Genomic DNA, 22,849 nt, shown 5'->3' with positions numbered 1-22,849 from the left:
AGGATTGGGGAGAGAGGGAAACCAACAGAGGGAAGGATTGGGGAGAGAGAGAAAGAGGGAAACCAACAGAGGGAAGGATTGGGAAGAGAGGGAAACCAACAGAGGGAAGGATTGGGGAGAGAGGGAAACCAACAGAGGGAAGGATTGGGAAGAGAGGGAAACCAACAGAGGGAAGGATTGGGGAGAGAGGGAAAGAGGGAAACCAACAGAGGGAAGGATTGGGAAGAGAGGGAAACCAACAGAGGGAAGGATTGGGAAGAGAGGGAAACCAACAGAGGGAAGGATTGGGGAGAGAGGGAAAGAGGGAAACCAACAGAGGGAAGGATTGGGAAGAGAGGGAAACCAACAGAGGGAAGGATTGGGGAGAGAGGGAAAGAGGGAAACCAACAGAGGGAAGGATTGGGGAAAGAGGGAAATCAACAGAGGGAAGGATTGGGGAGAGAGGGAAAGAGGGAAACCAACAGAGGGAAGGATTGGGGGAAGAGGGAAACCAACAGAGGGAAGGATTGGGGAGAGAGGGAAAGAGGGAAACCAACAGAGGGAAGGATTGGGGAGAGAGGGAAAGAGGGAAACCAACAGAGGGAAGGATTGGGGAAAGAGGGAAACCAACAGAGGGAAGGATTGGAGAGAGAGGGAAAGAGGGAAACCAACAGAGGGAAGGATTGGGAAGAGAGGGAAACCAACAGAGGGAAGGATTGGGGAGAGAGGGAAAGAGGGAAACCAACAGAGGGAAGGATTGGGGAAAGAGGGAAACCAACAGAGGGAAGGATTGGGGAGAGAGGGAAAGAGGGAAACCAACAAAGGGAAGGATTGAGGAGAGAGGGAAACCAACAGAGGGAAGGATTGGGGAGAGAGAGAAAGAGGGAAACCAACAGAGGGAAGGATTGGGAAGAGAGGGAAACCAACAGTGGGAAGAATTGGGAAGAGAGGGAAACCAACAGAGGGAAGGATTGGGGAGAGAGGGAAAGAGGGAAACCAACAGAGGGAAGGATTGTGGAAAGAGGGAAACCAACAGAGGGAAGGATTGGGGAGAGAGGGAAAGAGGGAAACCAACAGAGGGAAGGATTGTGGAAAGAGGGAAACCAACAGAGGGAAGGATTGGGGAGAGAGGGAAAGAGGGAAACCAACAGAGGGAAGGATTGGGGAAAGAGTGAAATCAACAGAGGGAAGGATTGGGGAGAGAGGGAAAGAGGGAAACCAACAGAGGGAAGGATTGGGAAGAGAGGGAAACCAACAGAGGGAAGGATTGGGGAGAGAGGGAAAGAGGGAAACCAACAGAGGGAAGGATTGGGGAAAGAGGGAAATCAACAGAGGGAAGGATTGGGGAGAGAGGGAAAGAGGGAAACCAACAGAGGGAAGGATTGGGGGAAGAGGGAAACCAACAGAGGGAAGGATTGGGGAGAGAGGGAAAGAGGGAAACCAACAGAGGGAAGGATTGGGGAGAGAGGGAAAGAGGGAAACCAACAGAGGGAAGGATTGGGGAAAGAGGGAAACCAACAGAGGGAAGGATTGGAGAGAGAGGGAAAGAGGGAAACCAACAGAGGGAAGGATTGGGAAGAGAGGGAAACCAACAGAGGGAAGGATTGGGGAGAGAGGGAAAGAGGGAAACCAACAGAGGGAAGGATTGGGGAAAGAGGGAAACCAACAGAGGGAAGGATTGGGGAGAGAGGGAAAGAGGGAAACCAACAAAGGGAAGGATTGAGGAGAGAGGGAAACCAACAGAGGGAAGGATTGGGGAGAGAGAGAAAGAGGGAAACCAACAGAGGGAAGGATTGGGAAGAGAGGGAAACCAACAGTGGGAAGAATTGGGAAGAGAGGGAAACCAACAGAGGGAAGGATTGGGGAGAGAGGGAAAGAGGGAAACCAACAGAGGGAAGGATTGTGGAAAGAGGGAAACCAACAGAGGGAAGGATTGGGGAGAGAGGGAAAGAGGGAAACCAACAGAGGGAAGGATTGTGGAAAGAGGGAAACCAACAGAGGGAAGGATTGGGGAGAGAGGGAAAGAGGGAAACCAACAGAGGGAAGGATTGGGGAAAGAGGGAAATCAACAGAGGGAAGGATTGGGGAGAGAGGGAAAGAGGGAAACCAACAGAGGGAAGGATTGGGGAAAGAGGGAAACCAACAGAGGGAAGGATTGGGGAAAGAGGGAAACCAACAGAGGGAAGGATTGGGGAGAGAGGGAAAGAGGGAAACCAACAGAGGGAAGGATTGGGGAAAGAGGGAAACCAACAGAGGGAAGGATTGTGGAAAGAGGGAAACCAACAGAGGGAAGGATTGGGGAAAGAGGGAAACCAACAGAGGGAAGGATTGGGGAAAGAGGGAAACCAACAGAGGGAAGGATTGGGGAAAGAGGGAAACCAACAGAGGGAAGGATTGGGAAGAGAGGGAAACCAACAGAGGGAAGGATTGGGGAGAGAGGGAAAGAGGGAAACCAACAGAGGGAAGGATTGGGGAAAGAGGGAAACCAACAGAGGGAAGGATTGGGGAAAGAGGGAAACCAACAGAGGGAAGGATTGGGGAGAGAGAGGGAAACCAACAGAGGGAAGGATGGGGAGAGAGAGGGAAAAACAGATGGAAGGATTGGGGAGAGAGGGGAAAAACAGATGGAAGGATTGGGGAGAGAGGGGAAAAACAGATGGAAGGATGGGGAGAGAGGGGAAAAACAGATGGAAGGATGGGGAGAGAGAGGGAAAACACAGATGGAAGGATTGGGGAGAGAGGGAAAAACAGATGGAAGGATGGGGAGAGAGAGGAAAAACGGAAGGATGGGGAGAGAGAGGGGGAAAAGCAGATGGAAGGATGGGGAGAGAGGGGGGAAAACAGATGGAAGGATGGGTAGAGAGAGAGGGAAAACGGAAGGATGGGGAGAGAAAGAGGGAAGACGCTGGATGGAAGAATGCAGAAAGAAATAGGGGAGACACTGGAAGGATGGGGAGAGAAAGCAGAGCTGCTGGATGGAAAAGAGGAATAGAGAAAGACTGGAGAATAAGAGGAAGGGCATGGGGAGAACAAGGGTGAGGAAAAGATGAAAAGCCACAGGTAGATGAAGGAAATTAAAGAATGGATAGTAAGAATGAATTAAATCTGGACAAAGAGAGAGCCTGAAAAATATTGAAGAAAGCAAAGAAAAAGGAGACAAAAATGACAAATGGCACAGGAGAGTTAAGCGAAAACAAAGGAAAGCAGAATCACAGACTGGGACCAATATGGAAAGAAAAACAGTCACCAGACAACAAAGGTAGAAAAAAAATCATTTTATTTCATTTTAGTGTTTGTAATATGTCCAATTTGAGAATTTACATTGGCTGTCTTATTTTGCACTGGGTATACTGGAGCTGTAAGAGCTTACAGAGATTATTTATCATGAAAAAAAATCACGTTATTTTTTTCTCCTATAGTACTATAATATTTTCAATGATGTCTGTTTATATGCGCCATGGCTGGTATAGGGGGTGTGGTTAATGTGGGTGTGGCTATCATAGGGGTGGAGCCATATGTGGTGACCCCGCCCATAATGAGTACCGGCACCTTTTTTTCTACAAAAAAAGCACTGGGTAAATGAGAAAATATAAGTGAAAAGAGATTGGTGGCGATTGAAGTTTCTCTAGTGAGAAAAGGATCTGAATATTTCAGGATTACTTGAAGTTTATGAAGAATAGAAAAGGGTGAATTTCAGTTTAAGAGTGTTTAAATCCTATAAGATATATAAAGGCTAGGTAGATTTAAGTGACTGTAAGCAAGGAAACCTTAATATTTGATCTGAAATAAATATTTGATCTGAGATAGTTGATCAGAGATAAATGTTTGATCTGAATTATATCCTTTGGTGCAAAGGAGATTAGAATGCAATAGAGTATTTCTTTCTGTTTACCAGTATAGTCAAATAATTCCATTCCACTTAAATAATTTTTTGTTATATATATGAGGGAGTAGTATCTGGATTTATTGTAAATCAAATTGATTCCATTCACAGGAATTCATATTCACCTTCATGCATTCATCCGATATTATCTTTTAAGGATGAAGTTTTATTTTATGTTCACTCTGTCTCTTGTGAGCTGAGCACAGTTAGTTTCCTCGGCTGGCACGACTACATATTAGAGGTATTTTGATACTGTGTGAAGTTTTACCACAGACGGGTGACTTATATAAAACATTCTCCTTGGATAGGATGTGTTATGTGAAAATACATTTTGCTTTAATGAAATTGCTAAACTTTAGAGTCAGAGACTTATCAATGAGGGATACATACAGTGCTATTTTTTCCTGAGGTCCGGCTTACTTGCCTGCTCCCTTCTGTTCCTGCTCTGCTGGACGGGGGAGGGGGGGGGCGCCAACCGATAGTCTGCAGGGGGGCACCATAGACCCTAGGCACGGCCCTGCATACTTCATACCAACACATAGTCAGTTTTAGTGCCACACACTCTCTTCCAGAGACTTTAAGGAAGCTTGATAAAGGGCAGCTTTTTAAGGGGTCCTTTTTCTAAGGTTTGCCGATAAATGGCCTGCGCAGTTGTAGGCATGTATATTGGACGCGCGCAGGTCCATGTTTCAGCGCGTTTGCAAAAAAGGCCTTTTTTTTGGCTGAAAATGAATGTGCAGCAAAATAAAAATTGGCATACATCCATTTTGGGCCTGAGACCTTAATACCACCCACTGACTTAGCGGTAAGATCTCATGCGTTAACTGGGCGGTAATCATCAACGCGCATACACTGCTGATCAATGCCCGGTTAGTGCCACGCAGTGGAAAATAAAAATATTTTCAGATGTGCGTATTGGACACATGTAAAAACTGGAATTACTGCCCGGGGCACGTGATAGCCGGGCGGTAGTTCCAAATTGATGTGCGTTGCACACGCGTAGGTGCCTATGTGCCTTAGTGAAAGGGCCCCTAAATGTCCTGCTGGAAACAAGCCCTGATTCTGCAGAAAAAAGATGACCTTTAAGGTAACAAAAAAAAAAAAAAAACCCTCTCAGGTCAATATTGAATTAGCAGTGGTCAGTGTTTTTTTTTAAGCTCTGGCCACTGCCAGCTGAATAAGACCCGGGTATTCAGTGCCAGTGTCTATCCAGCTCCAAATGTGCCCTCACGTCAGCTTTGACTCCTGGTGGTCACACAGTGAATGATCCCCATCCCCCCCCCTTGTGGTTTTCTTGGCTTGAAATGGGAATGGTTTGCCATGTTCTTCTCCTAAGGCAGGAAGGGTTATGTGACTTATCCAAGGCTATGCCATGGGATTTCAACATGTACCCTTCTGGTTCCTGGCCTGCTTCTTTAACCATTAAGCTACTCCTCTGCTTCCCTAGCCAAATACTTGCACTAAATATTTGGTCGTTTGGCAGGAGGAAATATTTTTTTACTCAATGAATAGTTCAGCTCTAGAACTGTTTGCCGGAGGATGTAGTAACAGCAGTTAGCATATCTGGGTTTAAAAAAGGTTTGGGCAAGTTCCTGGAGGAAAAGTCCATAGTCTGCTATTGAGACAGACCAGGGGCTTAGCCAGACCTCGGTGAGAGGGGAGTCCAGAGTCCGAGGTGAGGGGGCACATTTTAGCGCCCCCTGAGCCGCCGACCCCCCTGCCACTTTCGCCCCCACCTCTGCTGATGCCACCGCCAGGTACCTTTGCTGGTGGGGGTCCCAACCCCCGCCAGCCGAAGTCCTCTTCAGCACTGGTCTCCGGCATGTTTGCTGATCTGTTTCTGTGACTCTTGACTCCTGACGTCCTGCACAGTACGTGTATTTCCCAGTGTCCACAAATGCATTTTATCAAAGGCTCCACATTCATTAAGCCTTTTGTAAAATACTTGGGGAAACTGTGCACATCCTGACCTGGTCATTCCAATTCCTATGTAGATAAGATATGCAATATTGGATTTATAATCTTCCAATAGCTTCACCTACACTGCAGCTATCTACTTCATAACTAAGGGACAACTGCAGAAAACATTAGTTACTGGGTTACTGCACACACCTGGTGAAACCAATAAGCCTTGCAGGTACATATGATTGAAATATGTTGGAGCCATATCATTCAATGCTTTAAAAACCAAATCACCAGCTAGAATTATGGAGTGTCTCCTCTTCTAAAATAATTTGAAAGGGTAACTATTTCCTATTTACTTGTACCATTGCACTCTTGAAATCATCATCAGATCTCCTTCAGAGTGAATTCATATTAGGGCTGCATGAAAGTGTATGATTGTCTGAGGCTACAAAACAAGAGACTACATTGCTGGTACCTTTGCCTCTAGCTCTGTATGTGGGTGAATATGTATGGTATAGGTGGTGTATTCATGTGGCACAGGTAGAGGGGCATAATTGAACGAAAACGTCTATCTCCATGGGCGTTTATCTCCGAGAACGGGTCTGTGAAGGGGCGGACCGAACCGTATTTTCGAAAAAAAATAGACGTCCATGTTTTATTCGACAATTTGTGAGCTGGGCGTTTTTGTTTTTCAGTGATAATGGAAAATGAAAGCGCCCAGCTCAAAAACGAATAAATCCAAGGCATTTGTTCGTGGGAGGGGCCAGGAGTCATAGTGCACTGGTCCCCCTCACAAGCCAGGACACCAACCGGGCACCCTAGGGGGCACTTTTACAAAAACAAAAAAAAAGGTAAAAGAGCTCCCAGGTGCTCCCAGGTGCACACCCTTCCCTTGTGTGTTGAGCCCCCCAAATCCCCCTCAAAACCCACTGCCCACAAGTCTACACCATTACTATAGCCCTAAGGGGTGAAGGGGGGCACCTACATGTGGATACAGTGGGTTTGGGGGGGGTTGGATGACTAAGCATTAAGCAGCACAATTGTAACAGGTAGGGGGGGGGATGGGCCTGGGTCCACCTGCCTGAAGTCCACTGCACCCCCTAACAACTGCTCCAGGGACCTGCATACTGCTGCCAGGGAGGTGGGTATGACATTTGAGGGTGAAAATAAAAAGTTGTGAAACATCATTTTTTGTGGTGGGAGGGGGTTAGTGACCACTGGGAGAGTCAGGGGAGGTCATCCCCGATTCCCTCTGGTGGTAATCTGGTCATTTAGGGCACTTTTTGGGGCCTTATTCGTGAAAAAACAGGGTCCAGGAAAAGTGCCCTAAATTCTAGCTACAAACGAGTATTTTTTTTCCATTATCGGCGAAAGGCACCCATCTCTCCTCGGCCGATAAACCACGCCCCAGTTCCACCTTCACCTCACCTCCAACACGCCCCCGTCAACTTTGTACGCTTCCGCGATGGAGTGCAGTTGAAAACGTCCAAAATCGGCTTTCCATTATACCGATTTATTCGTTTTTGTGAGATAAACGTCTATCTCCCGATTTGGGTCGAAATCTAGGTGTTTTTCTCTTTCAATTATAAGGTGGGTAGTGTATACATTGAGAGAATATAAGCATGAGAGGAAATGTGCAATGGGAATATGATATTTTATCATTATTTATTTAAAAGTTTCTATCCTGTGCTCTCTTACCATTCTAGGTGGGTTACAATAAAATGCACATAGCAATAAACTTAAAAATCACAAAATTACTTCTAATATAAGTAAAAATGCAACATGGTTAAAAGAAAAAGAGAACAACAGGTCAATTAAGCTGAAAAAGCTTTCATGAATAAATGATCTTTAAGCCGCTTCTTAAATTATGTAACAGAGGTGAACTGGTGGATTTCTTAAGGGAGTGTGTTCCATAATGTACCATCTTCTATATAAAATATCGAAGAGCAACAGCATTCACATATATTATCTGTGCTCATGTAAATTAATTTTTGGTAATATTTCTCTGTGGAACACTGTATGATGATGTCCATGAAAATTCTTGCTGTGTAAGTGTAGCCACACTTTCATTAGGGACCTTTCCACAGAGGGAAGGGGTTTCACCTTCAGGGGCTGAAGTGCAAAATTGACTGCAGTGGAACAACAAACTCTGAGCCCAGCCTAAGGCAATAATATTTTCTGTCATGCTATTAAAAAGAGACCTCTGCTCATTGGACAACTGCTCATATTTGTTAGGAATGTAGAGTCTTCTCTTATTTTATTATTATTATTTTTTATTTGTTACATTTGTATCCCACATTTTCCCACCTATTTGCAGGCTCAATGTGGCTTACATAGTACCGTAAAGACGTTCGCCAATTCCGGTATGAACAAATACAGTAATGTTTTGGTAGAACAAGGTTCAAGTGTAACAGACACTTTAGGAAATTTTATAGAGGAAGAGGATCGCAGAGAGGAAGAGTTCTTATATATCCATTACGAACTTTGGTTTCGTTGTGTTGCAAGGTACCAACATTTAAGTTGGGTCAGTGGGGTATGCCATTTTGATCTTGAGATAAGTGCCTCACCATTGCTGACCCTCTATGAATGTATAAAATACATATTTTGAAAAGGACTTTAATTTTATTCACAGATTTGTTATAAGCATGTATCTAAAAATCTGGATTTTATTTTTTTTATCTATGGTTGAATTGTTGCTAAAGATACTTATTTTGAACCTACACACATGCATCAAATATCTTGTTTCTTCATCAGACAAGTGAAGGGCAATCCTTGGGTGCATGCAGTTATGTGTGACTTGCACGCCCAAGTGCACTATGAGCTTTTCTATAAAGTAGCGTGTACCTGCAAGGTGCTGTACACATGAACAGAGCATGGAAGAGGCATCAATGGGTCTCCAATTTACACACAACATATACTGGCAGATATTTAATCGGCTTTCCGGTGATATTTAGTGGGAGATAGCTCCCACTGAAAATTGCCAATTGGCGTTTAGCAGACAGCCAGTTTAGTCACCAATATTCAGTGCATCGCTGAGAGATTTTATCACTGTGGACATTTCATCACTGTGATACTTCATCGCTGGGACATTTTACTTGGTGACATTTCATCACTGAGATATCATCACTGGGGTATTTTATCACTTGATGACATTTCATCACTGGGACACACCATCACTGGAACATCGGTGACATTTCATCATCGAGACACTTCATCACTGCTACTTTTCATCACTTGGTGACATTTCATCATTTGATGACACTTCATCACTGGGACATTTATCACTTGGCAACACTTCATCACTGAGACATTTCATCGCTTGGTGACACTTCATCACAGAGACATTTCATCACTGGGACCCTCCATCACTGGAACATTTCATCACTTGGTGACATTTCATCACTGAGATTTCATCACTTGGCAACACTTCATCACTGAGACACAGGGCTAAGTCTGTGGGGTCCATGCCTCCGTGGCCCCACCTAGCTATGCCCCTGAGACAGACATGGGGAAGCCACTACTTGCCCTGGGATTGGTAGCATGAAATTTTGTTACTATTTGGGTTTCTGCCAGGTACTTGTGACCTGGATTGGCCACTGCTAGAAACAGGATACTGGGCCTGATGGACCACTGGTCTGAATAAGTATGGCTATTCTTATGTTCTTATGGCAGCACATGAAGTTATACGGGATGGCCGATTTTCTGTATCATACCCGGATAAATAACCTGGTATAGTTAGGACTGCTTTTTATGCAGTTGGTTGGTTATTTGGGCACTGTCATTGAATATTGGTGTTGCCAATCCTTCTTGACTCCTCCCTAGACCACCCTGGTACTAACCGGATAGTGCTGCACTAGTATGCCTGGATATCCAGTAGCATGATCCAGGTAAATGATGTTGAAAATCTGGGTATGGCCAGTCAGCAGGACTTATGTGGAATCTCTCCTACCTGACTAAGTCCAACAGAACACTTACCCCTCTATTATCTACTTTGAAGTTCATGTAGCATGACCTTTCCTTCTTGAGCCCACTCATTGCCATACCTATTTAATGTGTTTTTTCTTTATCGAAAGTGATCCACTAATCTAGACACAGATGAAACTCAAATTAGGGCCAGATGTCCTAAAGAGCCTTTCTCCTTTTGGGGTCTGATCCTCTAAGACCTCCCTCCTCCCCTCCATAGACATAGAAGACCCCAGTCAATCAAGTTTTTGTGTCTCTGGAAAAAAATGCTTAACATATAAAACAATTTCCTTGAAGCTGCAGAGAGTGCTAAAGAGTTAAGAAATGCAAGATTATGTATTGGAAAGATCAACCTTGTTGGTGATTGTATTTGAACAAGATTTGAATGGTCTGTTGAGGTTATACTTAGAAGATTTAAAGAGCTGTTTTTTGGTCAGAAGATCTGGATTTATCCAGATGTTATATAAAAAAAAAAAAAACTCAAGAAAGAAGAAAACGTTTTCTATCTCTTAGACAACAGACTAAAGATATGGGTGGTTCTTTCTTATTATGCCACCCTTGCAAGTGTCTGATAAAGTATTTGGTGTCAAATATATATTTTTTTTAAACTGGATCAGCTAAAGTCTTCTTTGGACTTGAAACAGATCTTCATAGTCCCTGATAGGAGTATGTGAAGCAAATCATGTTGGTAGGCAGGATTATCATATAATAACCTTGCTGTTTAACTGTAATCTTATTCTTCTGTTACCTCCTATATATTTTTTCTTCTTTTTTGAAGTGTTGTTTCACTTGTTTCTTTTGAGTAATTTTGTATCTTCCAAGTTGCTTTAAACAAGCATTTTTGCTTGTGTGTAATGTTTCAAAGTTTATACATAAAAAAAAAAAAAAGAAATGCAAGCTTATGTAACATTATGAGAACAGTAGCAATTTTTAACATCTGGAAGAGTTTGAAAATTTAGGATTACATGTGTTTTATTTCCTAGCGTTATGTAATACAGAATGTAACCCCGCTACCAAAGTCCATGTGAAAAAGACACATCCGTGGACAGATTCCAGTTCTTTTATTAGTCCCTGGCCACTTTCTCAGCCTTTAAACTTATTGCTCTGCTTAGGAGTATTACATGAGCTTTCTTTGCCCTCTTTCTAATTCTATGAACTAGTATTTGTAACTGAGGAGTAGCCTAGGGGTTACTGCAGTAGACTTTGATCCTGGGGAACTGGGTTTAAGTCCCACTGCAGCTCCTTGTGACTCTGGGCAAGTCATTTAACCCTCTATTGCCCCAGGTATAAATAAGTACTGGTATATCAAGTCCCTTTCCCTTTTCTCAATTTGTTTCACTTTGACTTTGTTTCCCTTTCTGCAGCTGCCATCACGTCAAGGTACTGACAACAAGAATTAGGAATTGACAGGGAAAGAGTACCTACCACAAATGTGCATTATAGACCCACACACACATTCCACATGGAACTACCCCTTCTCTTTGTGAACACCCCACAACATGCAATACCTCGATACTATGTCCTCTGTGTGTACCTGCACACTTGCTGAATCCCCTCATAACCCATCCTATACCCCAACACACACCAGGGGCATAGCCACAGGCGGGCCTGGATGAGCCCAGGCCCAGCCACTTTCCCTCCAGCTCTGCCCACCCAACATCCCCTTGCCTGGGGTTTAAATCTTTGTTAGCTCCGTCGAAGCGGCCGTGTCATTGAAAGCCATGCTCACCAAGCCTTCCCTTCGTGAGTTAGTTCTCTCAGAGTCCCGCCTTCTGACATCATTTCCTCTTTCCGCAAGGGCGGGACTCTGAGGGAACGAACTCACGAAGGGAAGGCTTGATGGGCAGGGCTTTCAATGACGCGGCAGTTTCGATGGAGGTAAAAAAGATTTAAACCAGAGGCTGGCCGCGGTGTAAGTGTTCTTTCTGCTAGGAGGAGATCTTCTGCTGATGGGGCTTGTGGATTCCCTGCCAGCTCAGGTATATCTTTTGGTTTTATTGGGGGAAGGAGAGAACCAGAGGGAGGCTGAGGAGAGCAGGAGAGCACTGGAGGGGGAGAAGGAAGGCAGGAAGAGCACAGGAGAGGGGCTGAGGAGGGTAGGGAAGAGATTAGTTTTTGGGTCCACCCTAAATTTGCCATCTGGCTACGCTCCTGACACATGCTACATCTTCCTGTCATGCATGCACTTATTCTCCACCCCACACACAGCTCTATACATGCAAAAATCTCCATCCTTCATGTGCCTCTCACATCTCTCCACACACTGAATCCCACCATGCAATACTCCCTGTCCTGCTTGCACATACACCATCTCCCCCACATCTCCCCACACATACCATACCTACTCTCACACACCCAACTCTTCACCCTCCAACATATGAAATACCCTTGTCCTATTTGCATATATCCTTCCTGTACATATCCCCAACTCTCTCTTCCCATAGTCAACATCCCAGTACTCCTCAACCCTCCCCCTCACATTCACATATACCCTTACTTTTCTAGGCACAGACACACTTCTATACCCACAGCACAGATACCCCTCCCCCCACAGAGCTCTCCAGCACACTGAGAATTTCCCAAACACCCACCCCAACCACTAACACAACCCCACATATACTACCTCAACTCTTCAAATGGAGAAAGTGGGAACCTGACATTGTGTCACATTTAAGTGTATATTGTTCACTTTGCTTATCTCTAGATCAGTTAAGTGAGGAGATACAACACTGCAAAGCCAACTTCTTAATAAAAAATGGCAGATAAAATCTAGTGCAGACATGCTTTCATTTAAACCAACAGCACATCATCCCAGCTCCTCATAAAACCAACAACAACAAACAAATGCAAGTTTTATTGGGTAAAGATCAGAAAATCATCACTTCTTATAGTATTCTCTCACCCGTCCCCTTGTATTGTATCCTCCACTTAGTTTTTATACCTTGTCTGTGCTGATGACTCCCAAGTGGCACAAATATGCATATTTGATTTAACCAGAAATAGAATCCAGTAATAGCATCTGTGATGCAAAACACTGATAAATACCAATGTCTTTGTATCCTCAAAGAACCCCAAATTATCTGGAAAATGAATTCCTAAATGAACCATTTATAAACACACTTAAGAATAGAAATCCTAAATATAATACAGTATGGAAATGGAAAATAGGTAAATGGAAGGTATTATAAAAACTGGTTGCGATGTGTCAACCAGTGCTGATTTTCTTTTAGGTCACATCACGTCGCTGACCTAGAATTTTTATTTCTAACCTGGAACCATTCTGAACTTGATGGAGTGGAAGGTGGAACCCTTCCCCACCCAAAGTCCACAACCTGATAATTAAAACAATAATAGAACTATGTCAAATGAGTTGGCACAGACATACTTGTTTGGTTTTCTTTCTTCATCTTCTTCTGGGGATAGGTTTGGCAAGTACAGGTGTAGTATCTGAGGAACAAATGCATTCTTGGAAGATATGGGCCTGTGTGGCAGTTTCATAACCCAAGGTTCAGGGGTTGATGGTCTTCCACATACTTCATAGCAACTGTCCTCCAAATAGTCATCACAGTTCTCAGGTTTGACTGTCAGATAAAGAGCATGTACAATATGTGTTTAGGCTAAAGCCGTCCCAGTCACAACTAACCAGAAATAATTTTGCCACTTACTAGACTAATAAGATTAAAGGTCTTCATGAGACCCTACAGACAGTTCCATAGAGCCTCCCACAAGCTAATGAGAACACTCTCTCCTCCCCCCACCCTGCCATGCACAGTCATCTGGGACTCATTCAACAAGGTCACAGAGGAGGTTCTCGGAAAAAAAAAAAAATCCCGAAAGGCCTACACTTGACATCCTAAAGAAATGTAAAACTAACTTGAAGACATTTTTGTTTCAGGATGCATTCACTTCATAATTTTCTAAACTTCCCCTAGTTCTCTGCTCTATTGGCTTTTGGGGCCTGGAAGGGAGACCACTGAACTCCTGTAACACACCCTTCCTTTACTAGCTTACTGTTTTTGATATTGTAAATTCCTTTCTATTTTATTTTATAGAACAAAGTGAACCGTTCTGAAAGTGTGCTAATGGGTGGTTTAGCAAGTCTAAAATAAACTTAAAGCTTGAAACTCTTGACCCCTGTCTAGCAAATACAGAACAGCAAGCAAAGGCCTCACTGAAGGGACCACTAACCTTATTTACTCTTCTCTTGAGGAAGGGCAACTGCCAGCAACACTAAAAAGGGCTGTGGTGCACCCCCTAATGAAAAAGAGCTCTCTTGACCAGGAGAAGCTCAAAAACTATCAACCGGACTCTAACATTCCTTTCCTGGTAAAATTTATAGACCAGGTAGTCTGCAGTCAACTTAATGACTGGCAAAATGAAAGAAACTGGACAGATAAATGTCAATCTGGCTTCAGACTAGGGTATGGAATAGAGTCAGTTCTTGTGTTTCTTTTTGAAGATATCCACAGAAACCGTGATGGAGATCAGCCTCGATCTCAATGTTGCTGGATTTCTCAATAACCTTTGTCACTGTGGATCATAATATCATGCTTACAAGACTGGCAGAAACAGGTCTCAGTGGCACAGTAATTACATGGCTCAAATCCCATTTGTCAGATAGACAAGTTGTTCTGTCTAGGAATAGCACATCTTCACTTTGGGCACTGAATTTCAGGATACCACAGGGATCCATACTGTCATCTATTTTATTTAATACTAGTAAAAAAGGCCCGTTTCCAAAACCAATGAAACAGGCACTAGCATGTGGCTTGCTTTTTGTGTGTGTGTGTGTATGTGTCACAGAGTTATTTTGTGTGTGTGTGTGTGTGTGTGTGTGTGTGAGGGTGCGGTGTGTGTGCAGGTTGTTGATGTGTGTCTTTTTTTGTTTTGTTTTGTTTTTTGCTTGGGGGTTGGTCGCTGTTTGCTGCTGGCTGGGTTGCGGGTAATCCTTCCAGCTGGGCCGCAGCTTGTCCTGTTCGCCCACGTCCCAGATGGTGATGGGCACGTTGTTTTCCGGCTCCTCTGACTCCATGTCAAGTGATCCCAAATATAGTCTGTGCTATAGGCCCTCTGGCACTCTTCAGTACTGGCATTAGGCATTTAAAAATTTCTCCCCCCCCCCCCCGGTCTATTTTTGCACATACCCACAGCAAGAATATTCTTCTCTCGTTCCAGCGGTGGTTCTGTGCTCTCCGTGCTGCACAGATAATGAGCCATTATGCTGGGGAATGCTCCTTCCTTATTGTCACGTAGTTTCCTCTGATTGGTCCATCTTACGTTGCCTAGTGTTGCCTGGGAACGGTGTTGTGATGGTCCTTTGTGTTTCAGAATGTTGAGGGTGTTTTTTCTGATTGGTCCGTCATGAGAGGGCGGGGCAGAGAGACATGGTCAGTGTTGTGGCTTCACCACCATGAATCCATGAACCCTTCAGGGAGTGACTGAGTGACTTCAGAATGTTGTCTTCAGAACGTTGAGGGTGAGTTTTATTATAGTAGATATGCCTCAAGCCTTTAGCTGAGCTGCTTCAGTTGATGGACATAATATTTTATATCTATACCAATGATATGCAACTACTCAAACCCATTTAACCAGATCTACCCATGGCTTTGAGTAAATAGTCTACCTGTCTAACAGCAACTCAGGAATTGGTAAAAACCAAAAACAAACAAATTCTTCCTGAGCCCAAGCAAAACAGAGATTCTATGGGTTCCTAACACAAGTGGACAGGTACCTGACTTTAAAATACCCTTTTGGAAGTATGAACTCCCCCTAAAATCACAGGTCAGAAATCTTAGATACTGCTAGACTCATCATAGCTACTGATGGACTCATCACTTATTTTGATCATGCAAACTAAAACAATCTTTAAAAACTGTTTCTTTCACATGTGGCAACTATGAAATCTCTGTCCATTGAAAAAGACAAGTTGGATCACAGAGGTCCATGCCATGATAACATCATGACTGAACTACTGTAATGCCTTGTATATTTGTCGACCAAAAAAAGTTTGGACCTGCTCCAACTAATTCAGAATGCTACAGCATGACTGATAGAAGGCTGCACGTGGCATGACCACATCACACCCTTCCTGCAAAAACTACACTGACTAACGGTACCTTACAGGATTAAATTTAACAAGGGTTAAAACTCTTATCTTTGATTTTCAAGGTTCTCAGTAAAATGGGCCAAAGTACCTAAAGAATAAGTTAATCCTCTACATACCTTTGAGGCCTCTTAGGTTCTCTCAAGGAACACCACTAACTGTACCCATGTCAAAAGAAATTGCCTGATGTGACACCCACCACTGAGTCTTCTCATGAGTAGTCCACACACTCTAGAACTCATTCCGAGTGGCTACATCAAACTTAAGACTACCTTTATTCAAGAAGCAGGTGAAAGCCTGGCTCTTCTTCCACACCTTTGATACATGTGGTGACTGACTATCCACTCATTCTGCACCTGGAGTAGCTTACTGAACACCCTGTAACTCATAGGAGTTCCTCATATCTTATTCAACTGTACATATAATTTGCCTTCAGTTTAGACACCCATCTATTTATCCCAATAACTTTGTACTACTCTTCTTGTCCTGTATATCTCTCAATTGCACTTGCCCCTTTGGCTCCTATTGTTTCTTTGTATTGTACAAACAGCACTAGCATCATATTTATATTATGTGAATGTTTTAATGTGTGCCTATTAAGGTATTTCATTTGTATTGTGCTGACATCATGATTACCATATCTATGTTATATTAATGTTCTTCCATGCTGCTCATTATGGTATTATTCATATTCTGCTAACATTTATCATATTTTTGCTACATGATTATTTTAACTGTATTATGTTAATCCTATTATTAGGATTCAATTTGCCATCTTCAAGTTTATCTCGTTGATTGTATTTATGCTTATATTTGGTCATTTTACTATTGTTATGATGTTAGCAAAATTGTAAGCTTTATGTCAAGTTGCTGTACAGTGCCTTGGGTGAATCTCTTCATAAAGGCAGCCAATACATACCAATCAACCAATAATAAATAAATAAAGTGCTGATGACCTATTATCATGCCTTTCTTAGATTTCCATTTCATAATCTGTCAAGTTGGAAGGACTCTCAAACAGAAATGTATAATGCAAGTTTCAAAAGAGAAGCTGGTGCTTATACTCTAATGTTTCCATGTGCTGCATATGTAGGTTGGGTTTGAGATTGAGAATAGAAAATTATCCGTCTCACTGTGCTTTCTTATTCAGAGTTTGATGGCATAGTAGAATTTATTCAGAAGGGATCACCTACTTTTGCTTGGTAGGCTTTTATTGGTCCTTTGGAATTGGCTTTTACTGGGCTGTAGTGCTATGAGCCTTCATTTGCATCAAATCAGGGTCCCCCCTCACCCCACTCATTTTAACTCTTTCTTCCCTCCTGTCTAGCTCCTTAGAACCTCTGGAACCGACTAGGTGTACACTCTGCCACTAGCTGTCCTCTTTGTACAGTGGTTGAGACCATCACCCCCCCCCCCCCCCCGGGCTGTGACCACTGCCTTTTGGCCACAGCTTCCCAAACTGGAGTCACATTTGGAGTCACTACCTGAGAGTGCTGTCCATAGGTGCATCATTATTCTGCACCTCTAGGGAGTCACACAGTTTATTTGGCCACAATCATGGGATCACAGCCACAAAAAGATTGATAAGAACTGCTTGTGGCATACCCAGCTTCAGATGGCCTGAGGAGCAGAAAACGGATTCACAAATCATGCATGAGCCTTAAGACGACAGTATACAGCATTACTATTGAGCAATAGGTTGGCCCATATTCAACAGGTCTTTCAGGAACTGGTGGAGGGGTGGGGGTCCTATTACTAAGCTGTAGTGAAGTGTAGCTTTAGTGCTCCCTTAGAAAACAAGTGGGCAAGTGGCCCGCTAGTTCCAGTAGAATGGAAGATGCAGAAGCAGACATGGTGAGACATGAATGACTAAAAAGAAAGCCTAAAAAGGTTGACAAGGGATGACATGATTGAAAGTAACACCTTAAATGGGCTCCAACAGCAAAACCACCATCCTACTGAATAGTAAATCTTGTATATATCTGAAGAAACTTGAGCACCACATCTGTCCAGCTGCAGTGATAGTGGCATGCATTGTTTTGCTTTACATGCAGGGCCGGCTTAACCTATGGACCAGGTGAGGCTCTGGCTCAGGGTATCGGAGATAAAGGGTGCCAAACACTTGAGCCTGTGATGTCACTGGCCCTGTAGGTTAAGCTGGCCCAGAGCTTACCTGTTGGTGTTTCGTGTGCAGGGAAAAAAGAAGAGCTGGCAACCCCCTTCCTCTTTCTGTCTTAGGCCAGTTTTCCCTATCTATCTTTAAAGGCAGTTTTCCCCTTCCAAACATAGACAGTGTTTCATCTAATGCTACACACATCAGTGCCCCGGTGTCTTTCTTCTGTTGCGCCTGGCCCCTCCTTTGACATAACTTGCTGTTTCCACAAGTGCGCAGCAGAGAGGAAAGACACAGGGACTGATGTGGATAGTGATAGGTGAAGCGCTGTCAGTGTTCAGGAGGGGGAAACTACCTTTAAAGGCAAGCTGGAGAGGAAGATGGCCTGGGGAGGTGTCAATGGGGGTGCGCCAATGGGAGTGTGCTAAACCAAAAGTTGGCTCAGGGCGCCATGGTCCCTTGAGCTGGCCCTGACTATATGCACTTAAAGCTAGAACTGTACTGAGCATAGTTGCACCCTGTGTGACTTGCTCACTGGTGCCTTTCCCACCCTACCCATTTCGCCACTGTCAATGAGAGGAGATGGTGGGCTGGAAGCAATTTTTGTACCCCTCCATATTTCCACTCTCTACAGCTGCACCACTTGCACTGGCCATGGTACGATGCTTTCTAGATCAGCAGGGCAGGAAGACAATTCATGTCAGTAAGAGTCAACCCCAAAAAGTGGAGGCATGGGTGAAATAAAGAGAACTGCAAATTGGGGAAATATATTTTAATCTAACAGTAGAAGGGGAAGAAATAACATGTAACATATACAGTTTGTTACATACTTAGATAAGATCTCTTATTAGTGAATTACACAAATGGTTTCTATTCATTGTAACAGTAGTAAGTATAGTACACCACACTTGGCCCCATGTGTATAAAGAACATGGAATATCAAACAAACATAGACCACCAATAACACCATGGAAACTCTTATGTAATACTGTTATTTTTCCAGTTGGTCAGGCTCTGGGAGCAACTTTTTGTGAATGCCATTATTTTTGTGTTTTCCTTCCTTCCTTTTTGTCTCGCTGCACCTTCCCACACTTGGCTTGATTAATTCAGTGGTCCTTTGCCAGCCCTTGGTTATCCCACAGCCCCTGGGAGCCTCACATAACCACTGCACAGTTTAAGCAACTTGTGGGTTGATCTCACCTCCTTTTGCCTGGGCTGCAGGCATATGAAGGACTCTGCAGCTTGTTTTCCAGAGAGGAAGAAAGATTTCTAATGCAGCCCAACCCACCACCTACGCAACACAGCTGCACCATGGGGTGAGCTTTAGTTGCCAAGAGGTACCAGATTCTCCAAACATGTAAAGCAGGTCCATGCCAAACTTAGTGCTTAATTCTGTATGTGTGGTAGAGAAAAATGATTCATAAACTTTTTTTTTCAATCTTAAGAAAGAATATAAGAAAAAAATACTGAGCTGAGCTGTAGGATGAGAGAATGTAGCTCAGACACTGAGGGTTTGTTTCTGTTGAGGAGTGCAAACCTTTTCCTCAAAGGCTGCAGACCAGTCTGTTTTCAAAGTACCCTGAATGCAGACAAACCATTTCCTAGACCAGGGGTGAGCAACCTCAGTCCTTGAGGCCTGCCACCCAGTTGGGTTTTCAGGATTTCCTCAATGAATATGCATGAGATCTATTTGCATACAATGGAGGCAGAACATACAAATAGATCTCATGCATATTCATTGTGGAAATCTTAAAAATCTGGCTGGGTTGTGGCCCTTGTGGACCGAGGTTGCCCATCCCTGTCCTAGATAAACTCTTGCAAATATATTACAGGTATTCTTGTGGAAATCTTGAAAACCAGACATGCTTATTGCTCTGGAGGATTGGATTTATACACCCCTACTTCCCTATCATCCTCTTCCAATCTTTCTGTTCTATGGTTCAGCAATCTCAGTCCATGAGGGCCACAACCCAGTCAGGTTTTCAGAATTTCCCCAATGAATATGTATGAGATCCGTTTGCACGCACCGCTTCCTTTGTATGCAAATAGATCTCATAAATATTAATTGGGGAAATCTTGACAACCTGACTGGGTTGCAGCCCTCAAGGAGCGAGGTTGTCCACCCCTGTTCTAATCTGTAAAAAGGTCAATTATCTTTGTTTGTGTGTATGTGCATAAATCAGTGGCGGAACCCCAGCCAGTCAAATTTTTTGGATATCTACATTGGATATTCATGAGATTGATTTCCATGCACTGCTTCCACTGCATTCAGATTTCTCTCATGTATATTCAGTGTGGATATCCAGAAACCTTGACTGGCTTGGGTTCTCCCAGGATAGGTTTGGGAATCATTAGCATAATTACATGAAAAGTAGTGGAAACCTTCAAAAATCACAGCCATTTTTAAACCTTTTCAACCAGGCTTGAAAATATTACAGCTGAGATTCAGACTATCTCTCTGTCTGTCTAGAGCTGGGATTCTCAATCCAGTCCTCAGGATGCACCCTGCCAGTCAGGTTTTCAGGATATCCACAATGAATATGTATGAGATTGATTTGCATACAATGGAGGCAGCGCATGCAAATCTGTCTGTCTCATGCACATTCATTGTGGGTATCCTAAAAACCTGACTGGCTTGGTATGTCCTGAGGACCAGGTTGGGAAACCTCTGATCTAGAGCAGTCCTCATGCATGGAAATTAGCGCGTAGCCATTAACAGAAAGAACTGAAATACAGCCATTTTCAAGTCGTGCTAAAAAGTGGTCAGAGAACGCAGGAAACCCATGTGCTAAAACTGCCACTGGGCACTTTTTAGTGCAGCTTAGTAAAAGGACCCCACAATTTGTTAATACTCAGTCTATTTGAAAAATCCAGAAATTAACTGGAAGCATATTTATAACATCCAAACATAGTCATACATGGAAAAAACAAACAATAAAAAAAGAGAACAATAAATCATACTTGTAATGTAACAGCCTCATCCACAAGCATGAACACAGAAAACAAAAAATTAAAGATAGTAACACTAACAGCAGAACTATAAAATAAAACAGTAGATTTCAAAGTTTCAAATGGAACTCACCAGAAGAATTAGGACATGAAGCAATCTCTACATGAGTTGTTGAAGGGGGTATAATACATTTATCTGTAGGAGAATCCTTTAAATGTTCTAGATAAAAAGATGAAGCAAAACATATTAAGGATATGCTAAAAATGACAGGAAAATAATGACATTTTTTCATTTTATATCATTTCTCATCCAAAACAATGTAAAGAATTGCAAAATATTGATAATTTCTACCATTTTAGTGTACACTAAAATGCCAAATGAAAGCAAATAGAATAAAAAGAAACAAAAAATGAATACACCTTTAAAATATATTCTCTTGATATTTGACTACCTGTGTGCACTGTGATATTTCAGGAAATACTTAGCTCCTGCTGAAAACAACTTGTCATTGTAAGTCCAAGAGTCTTTTCATAAGAGCTCCAGTCAACCTAGAGATGTCTAGGAATATCCCTACTTTGGGATCAAAGATCAAGGAATCATTAGATTAAAAAAAAAACCAGGTGCAAACTAAGGTGGTGTAGCATTTTCAGCATGCAGACAGTAGTAAGGAACACCGCATTAGCTGCATAAAACGGGAATGGGCTGGGTCTGGGCATGATAGGAGTGGGCAGAGGTGTGACTGGCTGTGAAAGCTAGTGCACAGGTCTTTCCGTGCACCAATTGTCTCAACTACTGCTAAAAAAAAGAGGAGATGGTAAGTGCAGCTGTGCTACCAGCCAGGGGCGTAGCCAGACCTCGAGGTGGAAGGGGGCCAGAGCCCAAGGTGGGAAGGGCACATTTTGGTTGCCACCCCGCCACCGCCCCCCTCCACCGCTGCCCCCCATTGCCGCCGCCATCCCCCCTCAGCCGCCTCGCCACCCACTGCTGCTGCTGTATGCTGTACATCTTGACTGACAGGGGTCCCCAACCCCCGCCAGCTGAAGCACTACCGCCGCAAATATCTTGGCTGGTGGGGGTTGGGGACCCCTGCCAGATGAAGACTTTGTTCAGCACTGGTCTCCAGCGCCGCTGCATTGCCTGCCCTGCTCTCTCTTCCCCTCACATCCAGCACGCTCCTTTTAGTGAAAAACAGAGCATGCTCAATTTCACTAAAAGAAGTGTGGCCAACGTAAGGGGAAGAGAAAGCATGGCAGGCAATGCAGTGGCGCTGCTGCAGACCAGCGCTGGACGACGTCTTCAGCTGGCGGGGGTTGGGGGCCCAGGCCCCCATGGCCCCATCTAGTTATGCTACTGCTAGCAGCAGTCTGGTAGCACAGTGTGCTGTGAGTGGTGGTGCAGCAGCACATCGCCCAATCCCTCAGACACAACCCTGCACTACCCGAGTGGATCGCCATGTTCCCCCATACACTCCAATAGGATCACAAGTCCCCCCACATTGGCAGTCACAGGAGGACTCCAGAGTTGCCAAGGTGGCCCAAGTTTTGAAAGGGAGATTTTTGGACTCGCCTCCTGCCCTGCCACTCTGCCCCAGCCTTGCCCACTCCACTTCCTGGGTCCACCCACTGGCACACCTCCACAGTCTTTGTCCAATTCTTCACGGTACTAACAAGCCACCTTCCTCTCCATTGGAAGCAGGACATGCCTTAATAAAACGTGTTCTATCGCTGGCATGGGATCAGTCTTGTGATAAGAACTGTGAGATTTGTCATAACCAAGAGAACTATGCTTTTGGTTACATTCGCCCTGCAATTAGACCGGAATAACATCTTTAGGCTTTACTTTCGTCACACGGATTCACCCTTCCTTGGCTCAAGACTACAAGTGTTTCCTGACTTTGCGCGAGAAACTCAAAGAAAAAAAGAAATTTTTGTTGTTAAAAGAAAGAGTATTAAA

General features: G+C 43.7%; 1 protein-coding gene across 1 annotated transcript in view; it reads right to left on the bottom strand.

Annotated features, from left to right (window-relative positions):
- LOC115472532 overlaps positions 1-22,849 on the bottom strand; it is a 65,160-nt gene that overhangs the window by 4,227 nt on the left and 38,084 nt on the right. The window contains exons 3-4 of the mRNA XM_030206826.1: positions 21,029-21,115; positions 13,116-13,311 (exon numbers count right to left, since the gene is read on the bottom strand). Of these exons, the coding sequence (XP_030062686.1) occupies positions 13,116-13,311; positions 21,029-21,115 (283 nt within the window). The remainder of the gene's footprint in view (positions 1-13,115; positions 13,312-21,028; positions 21,116-22,849) is intronic.

Source organism: Microcaecilia unicolor, chromosome 6 (assembly GCF_901765095.1).
Source record: "Microcaecilia unicolor chromosome 6, aMicUni1.1, whole genome shotgun sequence".
In the NCBI taxonomy this organism is placed as follows: Eukaryota; Metazoa; Chordata; class Amphibia; order Gymnophiona; family Siphonopidae; genus Microcaecilia; species Microcaecilia unicolor.
This window is presented reverse-complemented; position numbering and strand designations above follow the sequence as displayed.